The sequence below is a fragment of the Indicator indicator genome, chromosome 4, assembly GCF_027791375.1.
Source record: "Indicator indicator isolate 239-I01 chromosome 4, UM_Iind_1.1, whole genome shotgun sequence".
NCBI classification, from domain to species: Eukaryota; Metazoa; Chordata; class Aves; order Piciformes; family Indicatoridae; genus Indicator; species Indicator indicator.
The window spans coordinates 22185823-22206472 of record NC_072013.1 but is presented as its reverse complement, the minus strand read 5'-3'; the positions used below and the strand labels follow the sequence as shown (position 1 = coordinate 22206472).

The following is a 20650-nucleotide window of genomic DNA, read 5'->3' as shown; positions in this document are numbered from 1 at the left end:
TGCTAGATTATGCTTTCCACACTTTGATCTTCCTTATTTCTCTCCTGAATTCCTTCCAACTAGTCTGCATGAGCCTTGAAGCGTGATGCCTAAAACTGGACACAGATCCCTGTTGAAGACCTTTAATAGTAAGGAGGATTATTTTCCTGTTTACATACATGGCTGTCTTTTCTGCATCATGATGCAATCCCATATACTGCTTTTGCCCCAGCATGACTGATTCATGGCCAAACTATCAATTGCAGTGGCCTTTCTTCACAGATCTTTCTTCACAGAACTCTGTGTATGAGGAATAGAAGGATGCTGTCTCATAATCTTAGGTTTACCTCTTCAGATGCTTTGAGTGCAGCACTCTGGCAATGGGATGGTCTTAGCCTTTAGCTGATGTTGGAGAGATGGGAACAGTGGCTACTGTAGCAATAGACAAAGTCTGCTGAGAGAGGTTGGATTTTGCAGGTGAGAGGGCAGAATTAAGTAGCTGGATTGATAAGAGGTGGAAATGAATGCTGCCTGTCCTCTTGGTTTCAGAGTGTTTTGCCTAGGACCGTACACTTTTGTGACTCTTAGAGGCTGCAGTGTTTGTCGAGATGCCCCCAAAAGGAGGCCACGGAGCAAACCAGGCTTCTTTTTCCAAAGCATCCACACCATCCCAAATGTTTTGAGTTGTTTGTAGCCAGTGGAAAGCCACTAATCGGCTTCAGGGCTTTTTTTGACCAGGTCACATGACTGTGCTACCAAGATTAAAGCAGCACGAGGAAGGAAAGAGGCTTAAACAGCTGAGGGTGCCTGGCAGGGCATTTTAACCTTTTCGTAATCGTTAAAGCTGCAGAATCCCATTAGTGGTGAGTGACTTGCAGCTCAACTTCCTGCTTCCTGAACAAGTGCTGATGACACAACGTTCACCTCCGTCTTCCCCCAAGGGAGAGTCTACCACAGCTGGTTGTTGGGGCATGAATTTCAAGCAGAGAGTCTGGCCATTCCTTCCTGTGGATTGAGGAGTCCAGCACACCAACGAGAAGCAATCCACATGGCTATCAAAAGCAAGGGATTTGTCTGTATCTAAAATTAGACCCACGAAAGTTTCTGTTTATTAGGCTGTACCATGGTATATCTGCCCATGCCCATCTGTGACAGTAGTAGAGAGGTACAGGATAAGGAAGATTATGATGATCTCCTAATTCACTATTTTGGCACTGGGCAGTGGCCTGTGGCTTTACTTTGTTGGGACTGGCAACAACAGATCTTGCATAGCTGCAGTGCAGCTTTGACATGGGAAGAAGAGTTTTTTAGATGGAACTGTAAGTTGATTAAGGCATGAGGCAGTTAAAGAGCCTCGAGTTTGTTGGTGTTACTCATCTTTTCCATCTCTCAAGTTTTTGTGAGCACAGTGTCACTTTCAGTAGAGAGTCTGATCTTTCCTTGGCCTTTCTCCAGCTTCTGCATCTTTTGTGGTCTCCCTTCATATCAACTAATAAGTGCTGGTAGGGGAATGCTGATATCTCAGTGTCTGTACAAGGGGAATTGCTCTGATCCATCTGCCTTTTGAAGATTGTCCTATTTTCTATAGAATTATCCTTTTCTGCATTCAGGCAGGTCTTCAGTGTGGTTCAGTGTCTATCTATGTGGTTGCACAAGAATATGGCTTCTTAAAGAGCCTACGGAAAACCTTGAATTCTGCCTGATGTCGCTGAGTTGTGATGGGTGTTGCAGGTATTGCAGCACTTGGAGTTGATCAAGAGAGCACCTGTTCCTTTGTACAGTGTAGACTTCTGTGCAGGAAGCAAGAGCACTGCAGCAGATGTACACCAGTCAAGACTGGCTGTACATGTCTTGGATATTAATATTTCTTTCACTGTTTGCTTATTGCATCTAATTATAGTCTGTCCACTCTTGCTTGAAAGCTCAGTCTGAGCCTGAACCTAAAAAAACCCCACACTGATTGTTCTCAGAGCAATGCCTACAGTGAAGTGTTAAAACACAACTTGTAAAACAAACACTTTTTTTCCCCCTGGTTCTTTACCTTCAAAATCTCTGGGGGATAGAAGGAAAGATATCCCCAGGAAACCTGGACAGACAGTAGTGACTTACTGTCAGGACTGAGTCCGTGTGTCATGCTGGCAGCACAACATATGGGGAGTGTATCTGAGCATCCTGGTAAAGGCACCACACTCTGCAAGCAGGCTTACAAGAAGAGTTGTGGGAAGCCTTGCAGAGCCACAGCAGCACTGTTTGTCCTTGACCACTTCCAGCAGCAGAAGAGCATCTACTGGTTGTCCCCCTCAGGAAAGGGGAAGTGTGGTGTCAGACTAGAAGACTGGGAGGTGTTTTACATTTTACATTAAGCAGGTTTTATGGGTTGAGTGGATTAGACATTGTCAGATACAAGTGATCTCCAGTGGTTCCTGTGGTGCTGTGCTGTGATAGAAGGACAGGCCCCACAAAGATTTAATGTAGGGATCACACAAGTAAGGAAGGAGAAACTGGTGGTCGTTTTCTGATGCGGTGAGGCAGCTCTCTCACAGCTGCGCTGCAGTACGTGGGCTTACGCATGCACACACTCCTCCTTCCCTATCAGCTGCTTCCTAATGAAATCCTGATAAGGTATCAGGAGCTCTTGAGCTCCTGTTGACAGTTGTCATGGGCAGATGTTTTGCTGTACAAGGAGATGATGTCATGGCTGGATGTTGCAGTAGTGAGCTGTAAAAGCCAAAGTCAGGAGAGACCTTATCAAACTGCTACAGACGGACTTGGAGGCCCTTAAGCTTCCAGACAGGCCTAATGAACTGGAACTGAGTTGGGAACGTGCAGTCTTGGAAAACTTCAGAGCTGGTAGTTACAGGCTTGCTATGAAATGTTAATTAAATAGCTGCAGTGGCATATGTTCCATCCTGCCAGAACAGCACTTTGCAGAAACACAGCCTTGTTGCCAGTGTGTAACCACTGACTTGTGAGAGTTAGGAAAACCTCTGTCTTACTCTGAGAACAGGTTTTGTTGTTATTTATGATTGGAGTGATGACACACTTCCTGTTGTTTTGGCTAGTGTTTGAATACCTATGCTATACGTGAGATATCATCTGCACCTTGAAAATGAAGACTGATTCTACCAGTCTTACTCAGAAAGGTGTTATCATGGTTGGCTTTGATGCTACATATGGTCCGTTTATTCATTTAGTGTAACGTTAGGCAGTGTCTAGTCAGTAAAAGTTTGCTACAGCACCTCAGGTATGGAAATAACTAAGATTTGGCTTTGACTCTGTTTCTGAAAATGCTCTCTTATCATCTCTTGAACACTGCCTGGCAGAGTGCAGAGGAAACTGTTCCCTACACAACCCATGGTGAATGAGGTGGAACAAGGGGTAGAGCAGATAGGTATGGGTTGCTGCAGAATATATTGCAAAGCTACAAAAAGCAGGGAGCTTCTGTCTGCTGTAGATCTTGCATATTCTCTTACCACATGCCGAGAGAGACTCCAAATTGTACCCAAGCTCCTACTGCAGAGGTGTGGGAACTGCGACTAGCAGAGTGTGGTATTTCAGACCTGAGAGAAGAGAAGGAGGTTTTAGGTCAGTGAGCTTCTTCACCTTGCTGTTGGAATACATCATTTGGCTTTTACCTTCCTTTTGTCAGCAGACCTGCCCTCTTATCCACTCACACACTTACATGGCTGAATTTATTGATATTTTCATTGGGCACTAGCTGGGTTGGAGCCTGTGTGCCAGGCTGGAGAGCTGCCTTTGTTCCATGGCAACAAGGGCTAATGTGGGCACAGGTGCCAGGTCCCTTGGCCATGTGCCAAGTTAAGCCTAATGTCAAAACTTGCCTTGCATACTTGTCCGAAACAGAACATTGGGAATAGGGTTGGGTGATAAGAACAGAAAGAAGGGAACTGCCTAGGAAAAGCAAGGATTGTGAGTTTGTCCACATCTCTCAGTAATTTCCTTTAATGACAATGTATAAAGAGATGTGAGTTTCATCTGCTTCCCAGCTGCTCTGAAAGAACACTGTTGCCCTAATAAATCAACTTCTTTACGTGACGTAACTACTGGCCTATTTTTCAGCCTGCTTGTCTATGTCAGGAAGCAAAACCAGCAGAGCAGTATGAATCTGTAATATGGTGCTGAAGAGCAGAGGTGTGATAACAAAACTGGTGACAAACAGCAAAATGTTTTATTGAGCACAGGTGAAGGGTTTTTTATGATCTTTGATGGAAGGAGAGGATAAAATGTTAGCATCCCATCACATGAAGAAGGCAGCTGGTTGGCTGCAAGGTACAAACCTGGCAGTGCATCACTTCTTCATGTGTTTTTCCTCCTTGGGTTTGGATTTGGGAGAATCCCTTTAGGGATGCTGCCTTCTATGAGGAAAGGAAGAGCCTTGTTTGCCGGACACTGACAAATATTGCTGTGCTTTACTGCCTTAAATCATACTTAATAAAAGTAGTTCCAGGGGAGAAAAGGCAGCAGAATTCAGCTGGTCTTCAGCCTTGCTGCTGGGAGCATGGAGAACCTCTGTGGTGCATGTGGGGACGGTGCTGAAGTGAGGCACCATGGTTCTGACTTGCCAGCCAGCACCCCAGACCGGCACTGCGTAACCTCCTCTTTGTAGCAGACATTGAAAAGACAAATCAATGTCTTGATGCTGTGGAAGTCTGTTTGTGCTGGCTTGTTTCATATTGCCCAGGCTGGGTGTACATCCTGCTGTGAGTGAGTCCCATTGGAGGGCTCTTGACAGCTTCCTTGTCTTATGAACACCTACATTAATTTTTTTTTGCATTTCTGCTGTGAACTGCCCTAAGTAAAGGGTTTGCATTTTAAAATTATATTAATTTAAGTGCTAAGGCCTCATTATGAAAAGGTCTTAAAGAAAATGTCAAACTACTATGCAAACCTCTGCTCTGCAGGCTTGTGGTTTGGAGAAATGACAAGGAAATACAACTATTTCTTTTGCTACTGTTGAAATCAATGCATAATTCATTTTTACTCCTCTAACAGATTCCTCTGGAATCTCAGATGAGAATCAGAAAGGCTCCAGTGTCTTCAAGTGTCTTTTAAAATGACACTGGTCCATGCTCTGTGGGCTGAAAGATTGTTCTGATTGTTAAAACAGTTTCTAATTTATGCTTTAAAAAGCTTCAGGAGCCAGGGGATTCCCTGCTCTCTCAGAGGCCATTGAGTTAAAACAAGGTAGAGTGATTTGTCTTGCCTCAATTTAGCTGTAATGACTATTAAGTGGCTTATCTATGTGGAGAAAAGTTACTCAGCTAGATTATGTCCAAGTTGAATTACGCTCTGTTCCAGATGGAGTATATTTTTTAAGACAGTAAATCTTGAGGAGGGTGGATAATAACAATAATGCTTCTTCCTGGGCTGGAATGCCTCTTCTTACTTCTTGTGGAGATAGTTTGCAGAGCTACGTCCAATTAGTTTCTCAAAGGCTTTGAAAAGAAACAGGACTTCAGGTTTTACAGCTCTGTGAACAATTTAGCTTGGAGCATTTACATTGTACAAATGAGTGACAGCTGATCCATTTTGCTCTTGGGTAGTGGCCTGGCAGAGTGCAACACTGGCTCTTTCCCCTCACCTCCTCTTCTTCACCAAGGCTGCAATGAGGAGAGTGTTGGGTGGGAAGTAAATTGTTTTGATGGGAAATTCTTTCCTTCTGGTGCCATTAAGGCACCCATTGCTTTTGCTTCTGGAAGAAGACGTTGGCCCCATTGGCATCCCATGTGGTACCAAGTGCCAGAGCATCCTCCTAATAAGCTTATCCTTGACCATGTGTCCCTGACAACTGTCCTTGTCTGCTTCCCGGATACTGTGCCTCCCCTTCACCGTGCCACGCTTCTGCAGAGGTCATCAGCAAGGCACCTGCAGGCATGAGTGGACTTGAAATCGGTGCCACAATGTTGGGGCTGGCAGAATCTAGGAGCTGCCACTGAGGACAGTGCATTTGGACTGGTGAAAGTGGAACATTCTTTACAGCTGGTGGCAGGCTTTGTCAAGACAATAAGGACAATACCTTTAATTTTTAGTAAAGGGGATGAGGGGGTCTGAGCTGTTAGAGATCCAGCTCTGCTGCCTCTCCTGGGTAGGTCAACAGGGTGTCCTTGCCTTATGGCTGTGGAGGAGACAGGAGATGAGGGAAACTTACTGATAAGAGGAAGGTCAGAGGCAGAAAAATGTTGGGAATGTGTTTCTCGTTCTAATGTGGAAGAAGCCCAGCCTGGGGTTTCTCTGCTAAGCCCATCAAGTGCACTGCCTGCTGTTGTGAGGGTTAAGTGAGATGAAGATGCAAATGACTCATCTGGCACCTACTTTGACACAGGCAGGTACAGAAGATGAAGGCAATTAGTCTCTGAGGGCATGGTGAGGATGATGATGACTCTGAGCACTGTTTCTTAGCCTTTGCCAGAGATGGAGCACTTCCCACTGACAAAACAGCTCATTTGTGTGTGTTTTTTATTTTTTTCACCATATATTTTATCTTGCTGTGAGGTGTTTTCTGGCTGAGGTCAGACCTCAAACAGTGGTATTTGAAGAATTATAACAAATCTCAGAGTAGGCTTTCTAGGAGTGCAGGGTTTGTCGTCCTAAGGAGTACTTTCCCCCCCCTACCCCCCAAGGGATATAAACCAAAGTGAGGACATATTTCTCTCTTCATTTCCTTTCTTTTGGCAGCCTTACTCTGCTATTTCTATCTACCAACCCCTCAGTCCTTGGAGCATTCAGGACCTGAACACAACAGTTTCTACATCCCCATCTGCTTAACCTTAATTTGCTGTAGCTGGTAACAGTGCTGGACACCACAAGCGCGTGTTGAACAGGTTGTTCATGAGGTTCAGGTTCCCAAACTCCACCATGGGTTACTTCTCAATGTACTTGAAAGCAGAGCTGCTGGAGAGGACTTCATCCAGTTTCTCTGTCCTCCTTGGGCTGTTCTCTGCACATGAAGTGATGTGGTGGCCAGTCCACAATATAAACACTTAACAGTGATAAGAGATTACAAACGTGAGGAGCACTGCATATAGCGGGCTCTCTGCTGCTTGGGAAACAAGCTTGGACTGCTAATGAACATCAGACTCTGTCAATGCTGTGGTTCTTGTGGAGCCTGTGTCTACTACTGGCATCACATTGAGATCTTCTTTAGCATTATCTAGCATTTTTACGCTTTGTTGTGGAAGTGTTGCTGTCTATGGAGTTTATGCACACAGAAACTCTACTTGATCCAGAGGCATATCTCTGATTCCCAGGCAGGCACTGATTGAACCTCTTTGATAGTGCTTTGAATCCTTCCTGAAAGCTGCTTTGAATGTCCCGATAGTTTGAGATAAAAATCAGGACCTGTTATATCAAGGTAACTGCATTCATAGTGTAGAGGTACTCAGCTCTGTTGCTACCCTGGCGGCATGCAAGTACTGGTGAAGCTGGAGGGCAGGCGGAGAAGGACACACCTTATCCAATCAGATCTACTGATGGAGGCTGTTGTTCTCTGATGGAGCACAAGTGGAAATGGTGGAATCTCTGGTTGTCTTCAGAAACAACTGGAGACTGTTCTAGGAACTGTTTAGGCAATAGATATTACTGGACTGAATTTAGGAGCAAGTTAACAATGTATGCTGGCCTGGAGCACAGAGGAGGTCAGATCAAAGGGTCCATAGTCCTTCTGGCGTTGTATTTAAGAAATCCAAACTCCCCTCTCACTTTGCTGAGGACAGGTTCATTACTAATTTAGCAGGTTGTTCAAGCTGGTGCTGAAATCTTGCTATCTTAAGCAACCAGTCTTCTACAGCATTATACTCACCACCTTTTGGTATGCGTGACTAAATTCATGATGTTTTTGGCACGAGGCCTTTGCAAAGAATGTGCTGTGGATTGCTCCTATAACCTCCTTGGTTTGCTCTCTCCTGAACTGGAGACTTCTTCCAAGTTGGGGTGGTTGTTGGGCATAGAGAGTTTGTGGTCCCTGCAGCTGGAGGTATTATTGCTGTGAACCTTACCACCATTTAAACTGTTCACTGAACTTACATAGCTTCCTACAGCTTCTCCTTAACCTTTTTCATGAGGACTTATTTGGACTTCCTAGGTTTGGACAAAGCACAATCCAAACAAAAAAGCGAGCATGTTTCCTCCGAGAGCGTTTGTGCTTTAGACAGGCACTTGACTCTGATCCGTCCTGCTGTTCCTTTATGTGTGGTTTGGCACTTGTCTTTGGCAGCACTTTTTCAAGCATAGTCCAGTTTTTCTCTTGAATGGTCAAAGCACTCAGTGATTAGCTGTGGCATGCATGCTAGCTCTTCCGCTAAACTGCCCCCGGAGTGGCCAAGGAACAGCATTCAGGCTTGTGCCACGTGTGTTCAGCAGCTCCTGGTGAAGAGAAAGGGAAGCTCTTTAGCACAGAGCCAGCCTTAGCTTTACACGTGTGCATGGGCACAAGTTCAGCTGTACAGAGGTGCAGCCAGTGGTGCCCGCTACCCATGGTGGGGCTGATCCTGAAAGGTGCTGGCAATCAGTGACATGCACCTAGCATCGGCATGGTTGTGTGAATGTTCAGCTCCTTGCTGATTCATGTTTGGTGACAAATCATGTGATTGAGGAGTGCCTTTTGCAGCCATGCCATAATCAAAGAAATGATGTAAAATATAATTCAAAAGTGTTTTCTCTTGTGCTTAAGATGCAAAACTCTCTCCTTCTTTTCCCCCTGCTGTAACAACTCACGGTCTCTGCTACCAAAACTACAAGTGGAGGAAAAATTTTCTAAACATCCAGATGGATGGAAGGAGCTATTGCAAACTGCCAAACTTTAATGAAAATGGAGAAAAGGTTTTCCCAGCTTCCTTTATTTTCTTTCCTGTGAAATTTGCAAATGTGTTGCTTCAAAGTACATTTCAAAATGAAAGCCAGATGTTTTGGAAAACAGTAAACCACCCACAGAGCTCTTCTGCGAGTTATCTTCTATGCCAGGTCACCCTATCTGGTGTTGCTGTCTTACTGCAATGTTAAACAGTCCAATGCATTCCTTCAGGTTGAATATTACCATTTTATATTACAGTATTTTATATTTTATCACCCTGGTATTTTTTTTCTGTTTAGTGTTACGTGCTTCTATTACCAAAAACAGATGTCCTGGGCAGGCACTTGGTATGTACATCAGGATATGTGCATGTAGCAGCTTTGTGGACTTGCTGAATCCAGTTCTTCCCCTTTTACAGCTGGAAGTTGTGACAGTGATCTTCTCTTAGAGCTGTACCAGCAGCTTAGTTTTGTAAGTTTTTCAGTTGTTTTTGTAAGAAAAAGACGTGTGTGAAGAGGTTGTTTATTCAAACCTAAAAGGAAACATCTTGTTCTGTTGTTGAGTATTTTGCTGCATTTTAGATCAATGAGAATGGCTTTCAAAGGTAGGAAATTACTTTTATAAAAGTACAAAAATCAGTGTTTCAACTTCCCTTTCCTTCTGTGCTCCACATCCCCCAACATGATGGCACTGGTACGGATTCACAGAAGATATTGCTGCTCCTGAATCTCAACTTTTTAGTGAAAAAAGCTTTTGGCAGAATCCCTTCCTCACCCTAAATGCTTGGGGTTTTGTTCATTAGTTTTTTCCTAAACTTGCCTTCCTCAGAGAGGGAAAACATATCACTGTCTGACAGTTCTTGCCTGTCACACAAGAAGCTTAAATGTATTTTTTCCTCTTTTCCTAAAGATTCATCTTCCAACTATATCAGGCAACTTGAAACAAAAGTGAAGCTGCTGGAGGATGACAACAAACTTCTTTCCCAGGTAGGTGTTTTATTGCCTAACAGATATAATTGTGACTTTGTTCTCCTGTTTCAATATAGTTGTGTCTGGCTGCCCACTTGAATGCACAAGGGCTTTTGGTGGATGTCCTAGCAGGAGAAGAGCATAATGGTCTTTTCATATCAACCCCTACTGACAGAACTGGGTCTCCTGTTGTTTAAAAAAAAAAAGAAAAAAAAAGTCCTGTTAGCGTTCACATGTGTTTTGGAGATACATTAATGCCTCCCAGCAGAACACCTTGATCCACTGATGCTCTTGAGGATGCTGTGAAGGCCTGGTGGTGCCTCTGCCCTTGCTGTAGGATTTTGTCTTGCTTGCCCATTTACATTGACTTTTATCTTGTTGAAAGAGGAGGCTGTAGTCAAAGGACAACCTTGGGAATAGTTTTGTGTGGTGCTGGTCCCCAGCTTTTATTTGAAATCTTAAACTGAACAGACCTCTCTAAAGTGACACTTTTTGCTTGCATCTGCCCTTCAAAGTCTGCTCCACATACCACTGGGCTTTTGATCGTTTCTGGTGCATACCTATCTGTATACAGCAATGTTAAGCAGTGGGAAGAAAAGAGTGGTTCTGTCTGATATGTTCCCTGGATCCTTCTAAACACATCACTTGGTGTAAATAGGGGCAGCTTTGCTGAATTCAGTGAAAGTGTCTATTTAAATCATTGGAAGAGTTACCCTTTTTCTCTTGTTCTTTGCCTCCTTTCACTGTTATACATTCTACCTCACTGACATGTTAAAGGGTTTTTTCTATATTTTGCTTCTTCGTGCACTGAGTTTCACATAATTGTGTTTCAGTGTCTTTCCAGTTAAAGGACTGAATATAAAACCCCCTCCTAATAATTTTTTTTCCCCAAAAATACTTTTTTGCCAGTTTATGTTGTACCGTTCTTTGCATTTCACCAAGTCTGAAAACGGACTTCTCCTGGATCATGTTTTTAAAACATTCCTCCTTTTTTTTCTTAAAAAAAATTCCTCTTTTTTCTTAAAAAAAAAAAAAAAGACTCTAAGCATGCTGAAGCTTCAGTAAAAGAATTTTGTCAAAACATATTTTTACTGAAATATACATTTTGACTGTGAGCATTTTTAAGATTACTCCAGATTTCCAGTGTACTTGTTGGCGTTGCTAACTGTGAAACAAAACTCACAGGGCGCCAAAGGGTTAAAACCCCAAAAGGGTGTTCAACTCTGCAGATATGGAGTTGCTTCATGTATTAATCAATTGCTAATTTAATTTTAACTCCCTGTCTTTCTCCCAACCCATGAGTGAGCTGGTGATGGTTGAAACCTTGAGACTGTTTAATTGGAGCTGTTGATAAGCAGATGCACTGTGCCTAGGCAGTTGGGATGTGCATGCATTCAAGGATGGGCTCATGTGCCCTTGGCCAGCCTTTGTTACACGCATTACTCTGTTGAATTTGCCTTATGAGGTCAAAAAAGACTGCTTGGTAATTAATGGATGGTAAATTAATAGGGGCTGAAAAACTGCCTGGGCTTATTACTTCAGGAGGATGAAGCCCCCATAAAAGCAGCCCCACACATCATCTCTTTACCTTCTTGCTGTCCAGGCTGGGAAGGCTGTGCCTTTTCCTCTCTGTGCTCAGGTGTCCTCACCTTTCAGGCTGTGTCACTACAAACATTTGACTCCCAGAGAGAGGAAAATGATCTTAAAATAGCTCTGTGCTCTGAGGAAGACCAGCCACCTCCCAGACAGAAGCAGACAGCAGTGCCATTCTATGCAGCCCTGTGTGATACCCAAAAAGACCAGAATTCTGCCTAGTTTAGATAACACTGAAGAAATACCTCTTTTTATAAGCAGAGTCAGGTGTCCTTAGGCCAACAGGAGAAGTGTTAAAGCTATAATTTCTGGGTGAACTCCTGGGAGTACTGAGCTCCAAATCTGTCATGCTACAAACCTAAATTTGGATATTTTTTCTCTTTCAGTCAGAGATGAAGAAAATCTGTATGGGCACAAACTCACATACATGTGTGCATGTTGCTTCCAGCCCTTTCTGAGAAAAGTATAATCCACTTACTGTATTCTTACTTGCTTCATCTGATTTGAAAGTGTTTAGCTGTTACCATGTGGATCTTGGGATAAGACTAGTCAAAAAGGATCCAGACAAATGTTTTTAAAGTTGCCAGGTGATCCTGACTGTTTGAACTCCGCAATGCCAAACTGGCTTGTCAACACCAAAGTCACATTTTAACTTGGTTTGGCTCTGTCCCTCAGAGTATTGACATTACAATAATATTTGCAGTCTGGTGTCAGGAAGTTCTATCACCAGCATGCTGAAGAGCGATGAAACCTGAGGTCCTAAGTAACAAACAGTGCCTGTGCATTAAGGGATTAACAAATCACTGATGGTTATGGAAGTCTTCTGGCTTCTTTCCAAGTGCTAAACATAGAGCCGAAATAGTGCTTCAGACAGAGAAACCTGAGAAGGACGCTGCTACAAATGATATGGCAAGCTTTACAGGAGGGGGTTATATTACAATGGACAGAGACACAATGCCCCTTTGCTAGGTGGCATGTCCTGAGCTAGATTTGTTGCTTTATCTTCTTTGGCATCTGGAGCATTAAGCTTTGTACCCCATTCAGGCATGGAATTAAGCTGGGGCAGGGGTCCCCAGCCTGTGTTTTTTCTCCTGTTTCCTGACATCTCCTTTCTCCATAAACACTTTGTAAGGTGGCTGTTCTGCACTCTGTGTTACCTGCAGTGCAGGCATGATGGGATTCACACTTCTCTTTTTCTAGCAACTCATTTGAACAGATTAGTGGAGAGAGCTTTTCCTTCCCTTGCAAGATCAAAAAGTACTGTCTCATAAGCCACAGTTTGCGGTGGGAGGAAAGTAAATGGAGGAATGGATGTTACTTATGATAGCTGTATACGGTTTGTTTTGGTTTTGACTTCTTTTGTTTTCTGGGGAAGGAGACGTGTATTTCCAGTTCAGAAATGAGCTTCTGACATTGCTGTCTCATCAGTAGTCATCACTCTTCCTATTCTCCCTTCTCTGAGGAGAAATTACTCCAGTTTTATACCTTTCTTTGACTTGGGTTTACGTGGTAATGTTTGCTGGCATGGACATGTTAACTAGAAAGTCTCTTGGATAGCATTGCTGTGCTGGCAAAATCCCTGGCAGGAATTCTCACAGCACACCGCTTTGGTTGTCCTGGTTGGGAGATGGTCTAGTGAATGCCACTGCCAGAAAAGGCTCCTTGCTGCCTGGTTGCTGGTGCTAGAAAACGTCTGTGGTGTAACCACAGTGGCAAAGACCCTGCAGAGCAGGTGGGAACCTCAGCATCCTGGGGTTTACAGTATCAATCTTTCAAATGTAGCTGATTTCTGGAAGCTTTAGTCAAGGTGTAAAGAAGATAAACATAAGCTCTGAGGAATGTTGGGTGTTGGCTTTGGAATGCTTCACAGACACTGCTTTTGTAGTCTTAAATTCTTTAGTGAAGAAGTGTGCTGAGTTCTGCTGTGTGCGTGCAATTAATCTATTCAACATCATGTGGGAGAAGTCCTGTTTTTCCTCTGTGTCTTTGTGGGGATTGCCCAGGAGAGCTGGTGTTAACCTTTCTTTCATACTATCTGATTGACTAGGTGGTGATAGCTTTCATATTACTAACTCCTGAGATAGGACATCCTTTTTATTTTCTGTTCCTCTGAGCTGAAAGTGTCAGAAACCAGGCTCTTCTAGCCACTTCACACTTCTCTTTAAAATTAATTTGTAATTACACCCTTTCTCCTCAAGATTAGAGAAAATTATGTTTACGAGCTTCAGTAGCTCCAAGGTTCATGCTCTTGGCTAGTTTTATAACTAAGGCATACATTTTAGAGATAATAATAGTGACAAACTTCTGGCCATTCTTTCGTGCTATTTTGCTTTTTTTAATCTCATTTTGTAGAGTGGAAAGAATTGGGCACTTTAAACTGAAGTGGAAGCTTGTAGGCTTTGTGGACTCATCACCCTGTTCTCTCTCCTTATAACCAAGTCCCGTGCATCATGGGCTGACTGCTGGGACTTCTTTTGGTTTATAGTCTCTGTTGAGCTGTGTCTGTTTTTTTCCCTTCAGAACAGGAATGGCAGAAGTATTTTCCTTCTCAAAGAAGCCCAGGGTGCATTGCACATCTTTGTTTCAAAAAGCCCAGCTTTCAGCAGAGCAGATGTAGTGGGCAGGTGGGACTCTGAGTAAGTAGGCATTTGACGATGAGTTCCTGCTGCATCTTTAAGGGAAAAGTTTAATTCCCCCTGTGCAGAGCAGAAATACAAAAAATTTCTTCTCTAGGAAGTGGACAACCATTGAGGTTTATGTGAAACATGGGAGTATTTAATTAAAATTGCCAAATAGACTTCAGTATGATCAGCACTTCACAGCATTGTAGTGTCTGCTTGCTATCTGGTTGGGATTTAGAGTATCCTTAGAAGATCTTTAGCACATCCCTGGAAGGTCTTGAAAATTGTGCTTAGTCTTATTTTTAAGAAACTACATGCTTAACCTGAAGTAGAAGACTACAGTTGCAGAGACAGAAAAATGGTATTAAATAATGCCTGTAAACACTGCTGTTAAAACAGAGCTGAGTTTTTTGAGATAGGAGCTTCCACGGTAAGGACATCTACAGGCTGCTTGAATTCTGTGTAAGCAAATGTGAACTTGGCACAAACATGCACTCAGCAGGCAGTTTCTAGCATATTGTTCTGAAAATGAAGGGGAAGAAAAATGGACCCCAGGATTCAAAAGAGCCTGAGAATCGTTAATACTGCAAAGAACAAAGATGTAAATGCCATTCAGCAGAGAGCTTGATCTCTCCTGAAATACACAGGGTGCAGGAGAAAAAGAAATTGCCCACAATGTGCTGGCTGGCTCCGGGAGAGTCAAAGTGCAATTTCCTCTGTTGTTTTATTATCAGTCACTTTCATGCCAAGTCTGCCATTAACAGTTCCTGCTTGTGGAGTTGCCTCTTGGCTCTCAGAGTTGCTATAGGGTCTTAGTGTTTGGGCATTTCCTTGAATCATGGCTCTGGAGTTTTGTTGTGAGGCCATGACTTGCTCCAGGAGCGTTACACATGCTCATCACGAGTGGAAAAAAATTACAAACCTGTCTTATTTCCCTAAAGTCTACCTACTATTTGTGTGTGAGTAGGATAACTGTAATTGCTTTAATTTAAGGTCTCACCAGGGAAATTGATTTTTTTTTTTTTTTTTGATAATAGAGAGGAACTCAGACATGAAAGCTTTCCAGTGCATTTGGTCTCTATTTAAATTCAGAATACTGAAGGGGACATGCCCAAGGTTACTATACTATCTTTTTTATTTGCTGTTTAAATGTTTAACTTCATATTAATTTTAGCTAATCAAAAAGAGATGCATATTTGGGACCTCCTTTCAAGTCAATTGTGAGACCATGTACAGGACTACATGCATTTTGGAGTACTGCTCACACAGAATAAGATGTTCGTGAAACTGTCTCTCATGAGACCGCTCTCCAGACTTTGATTTAGGTCTCTACTTTGTATTGCATTGCTTACCTGCATAAATGCAAAAAATGTTAGCACTATCCCCTAAATGTAGCAAAGCCAATCTATACTCAAGTGCATTTCATTTTGCCTCCTTCTTTTAGGATTTAAATTTACAAGTCTGCTCTGACTAGTTTGCTATCAAGCTGGGCTTGAGTTTTAAGTGAACAATATGCATTTACTGAATAAAATTATTTTTATTTTCCCCAAATAAGAGGTGTACAGTTCTATAAGAGCAGTTCCAAGATGTCTCAGCCTTGCAACCAAAATACTTTCAAGAATTCATTCTGTTGATTTTGGACATCAGAGTCTTGGGCTGCTACTTACCAAAATAAATATTCTTTTGGTATTCACCTTCCACTTATGGGTAGGGGCACATTTGAACCACAGAATCAATGATGGAAATGAGCTTTTGCAACTTGTAATGAAAGCTGGATGGTGTACTGTCTGTTCTAAGGTGTTGTTACTTGTGGAATCAAGGAATCTTAAGAAAATGTCACCTGACAGATATAAACAGAGTTCCCTGAAAACCTAGGAAATAGAAGAGTTCTGAATCCAGAAGTTGAGTAACCATGAAAAAGAAAAACCCACAGTGTGTAATGAATCTTAGGAATTTGAGATAATTTTATAATTTCTTCCAAATTAAGTCACTTCCAATTTTCAAAGGACTGGAGTGGAATTTCTGTGTAAGGATGTGAGAGAGTCACACACAGACAAAGCTCTGTCATGCCCCATTTGGTTCTGTTACAAGTAAGGAAGAACATTGGGTTTAATGAGGCTCAGTTTTACCTCCAGCTGTGAAAGGAGGGATTAGTCATATCCTATGCTTAACCAGCTTTGTAATAATTTCACTAAATCCCACTTTTCTCTGTTTATGAGGACAGGGTCAGAGAAAAAGCTGGTAAGTGCAGTTAGATCAGGCTATGAAGAAGCAGCATTTTTTGTCTTTGTGACATGTAGAAAGGTTCAAAGTACACAGAGCTTCAGTGGTTGGTCTGTCTGAGAAGACTGAAAAATGTTTTGAGAGGGAACTAAATAACTGGAGATGCTTAAAAACAGATTTTTGCAGCAAGTTCAATGCCAAATTCAAGACTATCTCAAGAAAAATTGAGTGTTTGATATCTGAAAACAACTTGGGGAAGTATAGAAAGGATGTTAGTAACTAACTGCCTTTTTTTGGGGGGGGTGTGTGGGTGTTTTTATCCAAAACTTTAGGTTTGTGATAAAATTTTTAGTTTTATTTTGCTTTTCGTGAAGCCAAAAATGTAAATCTAAATCTTTATAGGAGACTTTTAGAGAATGTATTAAGTATCTCTGATAGACTGACTGCAGATGATTCTCTCTATTTGAGTCCTAGTTCAGCAGAGAGCTTTGAACCTCTGAATGGTCCTCCTGAAGAGAGACTTGAGTGTCCACCCTGCCCTGAATGCTGTTCAAAAGAGAGAAAACCAGCAGAGGCCTTCCTCCAGATCGGTTCCAGCATTAGTTAAAGCCTGCACAGGACCTTTCCTAATTTATGAGAAGAGGATTCAAGTCTTTCCCTTCCTCATTTGCAGATCCCTCATTTTAAAGGATATAGAGAGTGCTTTGAGGGCAGCCCTGGTAGCATTGCTGTGGATGAGGTTTTGGGAGTAGATGTGGTGGTTCCCTATGCCCTTGTTGCCTGGAGTGCAGTTGACAGAAGAAAGTAAAAGATGATTCCAGGGGATGGTCCAGTGAGTTTATTCATGTGCTTAATACTACATCTACATCTTTCTCCCTGGGAGAACTGGGTCAGCATTCCTTAACCTCTCCATTGGTGTCCCTAATGAAGACTGATTTTGGTGCTAATGAGCCATGGATGGGCTCCATTAATCTGCAACTCTCAAACTCATTGCATATAAGCCACAGACCAGATGCAGGCTGCACCAAATGTCAGTAGTTACAGCCCCATTTGGCTTTGTTAACTATTGAGCTGCATTTCTGTTTGGGTTATAGGCTGTGATGCTTGAATCTCATCTGCGCCAGCCTGTATTCTCTCTTCAGCAAAGCCTGCCGCTTGTATGATTATAATTATACACTGCAATTTGGTTTGAGCTGATTATCTGAGTCTCCCATGAGTTACAGGGTTGATCTTTCTCTGCTGATCTAAATCAAGAGGAAGAAAATACAGACACTTTTGAGTATTAACAACGTACTGAAGTTCTCTACCTCAGTTGCTACAGGCTGAAGAGGTATGCAACTTGTGCTGCTTTTTTTTTTTTTGTGCTGCTAAGATACTAGTAAAAATATTTTTCTGAGAGTGGTTTTACATGGCAAAATCTAAGTCCCTTACTGCCTGTCTCCTACTATTTATTAACCTTTCCCAAAGGGTTAGCTCTCTTGACAATGGAGAATTCCAGTTATCATTGTTGCAACCAGATGAAATCTGATGCGTTACCCCTCCAGCTTGTATGAATGCAGCTCATGAGGGGAAAGTCAGAGCGTAGGCAGAAGTGGGGATGCTCATTCCTGTGCAGTGTTTGAGAATGGCTGAGGTCTGTGCTGCTGCTGTACAAGGGCTGTGTATCTCATTCTCAGGGTTGTACCATTTCCAGTTCCACATGAACAACCAAAAATGGCTTTACTGATGAAACTGGCTGAGGTTTGTGACTTGCTGGCTGAATACCAGAGAAAATGGGGAAAGCAGGTGCCTTGGCAGGCCATCATCCTCTAAAGCCTTTGTCACCAGTCTAAGGAATGATCCCTGGCTGTACTTCATGTACAAGAGGGATATGAACCAGTGTAAAGGAATTTAATCTCTCCTGTTACAGAAAGCTCATATTATTACATGACACGAAAGATATTAAATAGCTTTAACCTCATCCCTGAATTTTTTTTTCCTATTTGCAGAGTTCTTTCAAATCAAATACGTTGATTTTTTTTTTTTATTGTACTCTCATGTGTGTAATTTCCAGCTTGTCTGATAAACACTAATGGGACTCTTCACATATACTTAAAGTCAGATATGTACTTGCTGAGCTTATTTTTGCCTAAATATGTCTTGCAGCGATAACTGCAATTACTGAACCTTAATTCAATTATTTGCTAGCTTCACACAGCGACATTGCCCATCCCTCAGCTTCCTGGCACATGAGACCTTAAATCATGGATTAATGAGATAAGGAGGAAATTTTTTGCAAGATTGTGTGTTAGGGGATGTTTGCTGGGGCACAAGGCCACCTGAAAAGGCTACTCACATCTGGTGCTGCGGTCATTGCCCTGGTGCCTATACGAGAGCTGTGGAAGGCAGGCACTTTATAGCATCTCCTTCACGTTATTTGAGATACGTTTTTGCTTTTCTTGGCAAAATATTGCATATCTACTGGACTTACTAAGGATATCTTGGTCCAGGTTGTTCTTACAGAGTGGTGTGTTTTAATAGTGCCATTGAACTCTGTGGGTATGGCAAAATATCTGCAGTTGTGAAGAAGAGTAAGGTAATCAGTCTTTATCAACTGTTTGTGGGGTCACCATGCCTTAAGGCACTGTAGTAATATGTTCACATTTGTGCAGATAATAATGGGTTCTGCAACACTTCATTAATATGGGGAAGGGGGTTGAAGTTCCAATAATATTATCTTGTCAAGTGCTGCATATAAGACCAGTTTATTTAGATCATCTGTGGTAAGTATAGAATTTTTCCAAGATGATGAAATAACTTTTTTTTTTCTGTAAAGTTTCCAGATGTATAATGTTCTTCTGTTCCCTTCTAGCTGGCTCACTGCAACAGCTTGCCACGAAATTTCAGTAAGGTAGAGAGAGTCAATGCATCCACAACAGCTTCTTGGATTTGGGGGCTGCCTTTTAATGTTGCTGCTGGTTGTTTGGGGCTCTCATTGCTTGTTCTTTCACATGCTAATATTGGCAATTTCCATTTTTTAATCATATGGATGTATTCTATATACCTATAATTATTTTTTATTTCCCTCCTGTACTTGTGCAAAAGACATTGGTTAGTAATATCTGAGTTTTGACCAACTTCAAGTCAAAGCCATTGACCTTCCTGGAAAGAAGTTGGCACTTCTAGTCAAATTACTACAGGAAATAACAGGAAAAGATTGTGAACTAAACCTTCCATTTAATTACCCAGTTGCAAACAATGGGTTGTTGAGTGTCAAAATTGAGGCAGTTTCAATTCCTGGAAAAATTATGGCTTAGAAAACTGTTGCTGGTAGGTTTAAGAATTTATGTCACAGTGACAGGCAAATAATTCAGATAATGGGCAGTACAAGAGTCCATAAAGATGAAGACGTCCTGACCCAGTGGACTGAAATAAAACCTTCATCTTCACAAATATATATAATCAAAAGACAAGTTCGCAGCAGAAATTTCTGTCTAACATCCACGATGCATGAGTAAAACTAGAATATGAAGTAAGGCTTTCTTACTTTTTCCATTTGAGAATTATCCACATTGTAAGCCCAAATCCTGATGGGCATATGTGAACAGGATGGGATGCCCTTGCCCTATTGCTAAGGAACAGGTTCACTCTGATATTTAAATAACAGCTAAAGGATAATAAAGCTAAATAACAGCTTTGTTAAAGGGTGGAATAGTTACTGAAAAATGGAAATTGCATGTGTCTCAGAGAGCTGGGTGATGGTGTGGCATATTTAATTGTCCAAAGAAGATCTTCTGGTGTCAATTAGGGTATCTACTATTGCTAGTATTGAGTTCTTCACAGTATTCCTTTCCATCTAGTTGTGTTTCATGTTGAGATACACAGTTACTTCTAAAGTTATGTTGAAATAGCAAATACGATATTAATACATTCAAATAGTGTATGTGTAATCTGCTCTCTCTTGAGCTTATTGTCAGTGGGTCTGCACTGTAAGAAAATGAAGCTGATTTTTATAAAGCCTCCAAAATGACAGTCCCCTGGGAAGTCTTCTGTTGGTGGCTCATGTATGATTCTCTTCTTCATTCTGGACACATTTTTCCATTCCTATGTAAAGGGATTCCCCAGAGGCAAACAAAAAGGGAGGTTGTAGGAATCTTGGCGTTCAAATTGGTGCTTGTTTAGTTTTGTTTGTTTGGGGTTTGTTTGTTTTTTAAATGGCATGTGATCCAGGAGAGGAAGCTTTCACAGTGCAAAAGGTTACAGAATGAGTTACAAAGAGGTGAACAGAAGCGGCATCTCAGGTGCTCAGAGTAGTCCTCAGTTGCCAACAGGCCTGTGCCTGTATTGCTTGGCAGTGCAGCAGAAGGATGTAGGTCTCTAGCAGCTCTTCATCACTTCTGCCAAGCCTCCGTGGTGCCTTTGGATATGCTGAGGCATGGGATGCCCATGTGTAGACACCAAAATTGCTCCAGGGTGAT

At 42.2% G+C, this 20650-nt stretch overlaps 1 protein-coding gene across 1 annotated transcript in view; it reads left to right on the top strand.

The window, feature by feature from the left end:
• CCDC85C (coiled-coil domain containing 85C) overlaps window positions 1-20650 on the top strand; it is a 109127-nt gene that overhangs the window by 57392 nt on the left and 31085 nt on the right. The window contains exon 2 of the mRNA XM_054380686.1: window positions 9698-9774. Coding sequence (XP_054236661.1) covers window positions 9698-9774 — 77 coding nt within the window. The remainder of the gene's footprint in view (window positions 1-9697; window positions 9775-20650) is intronic.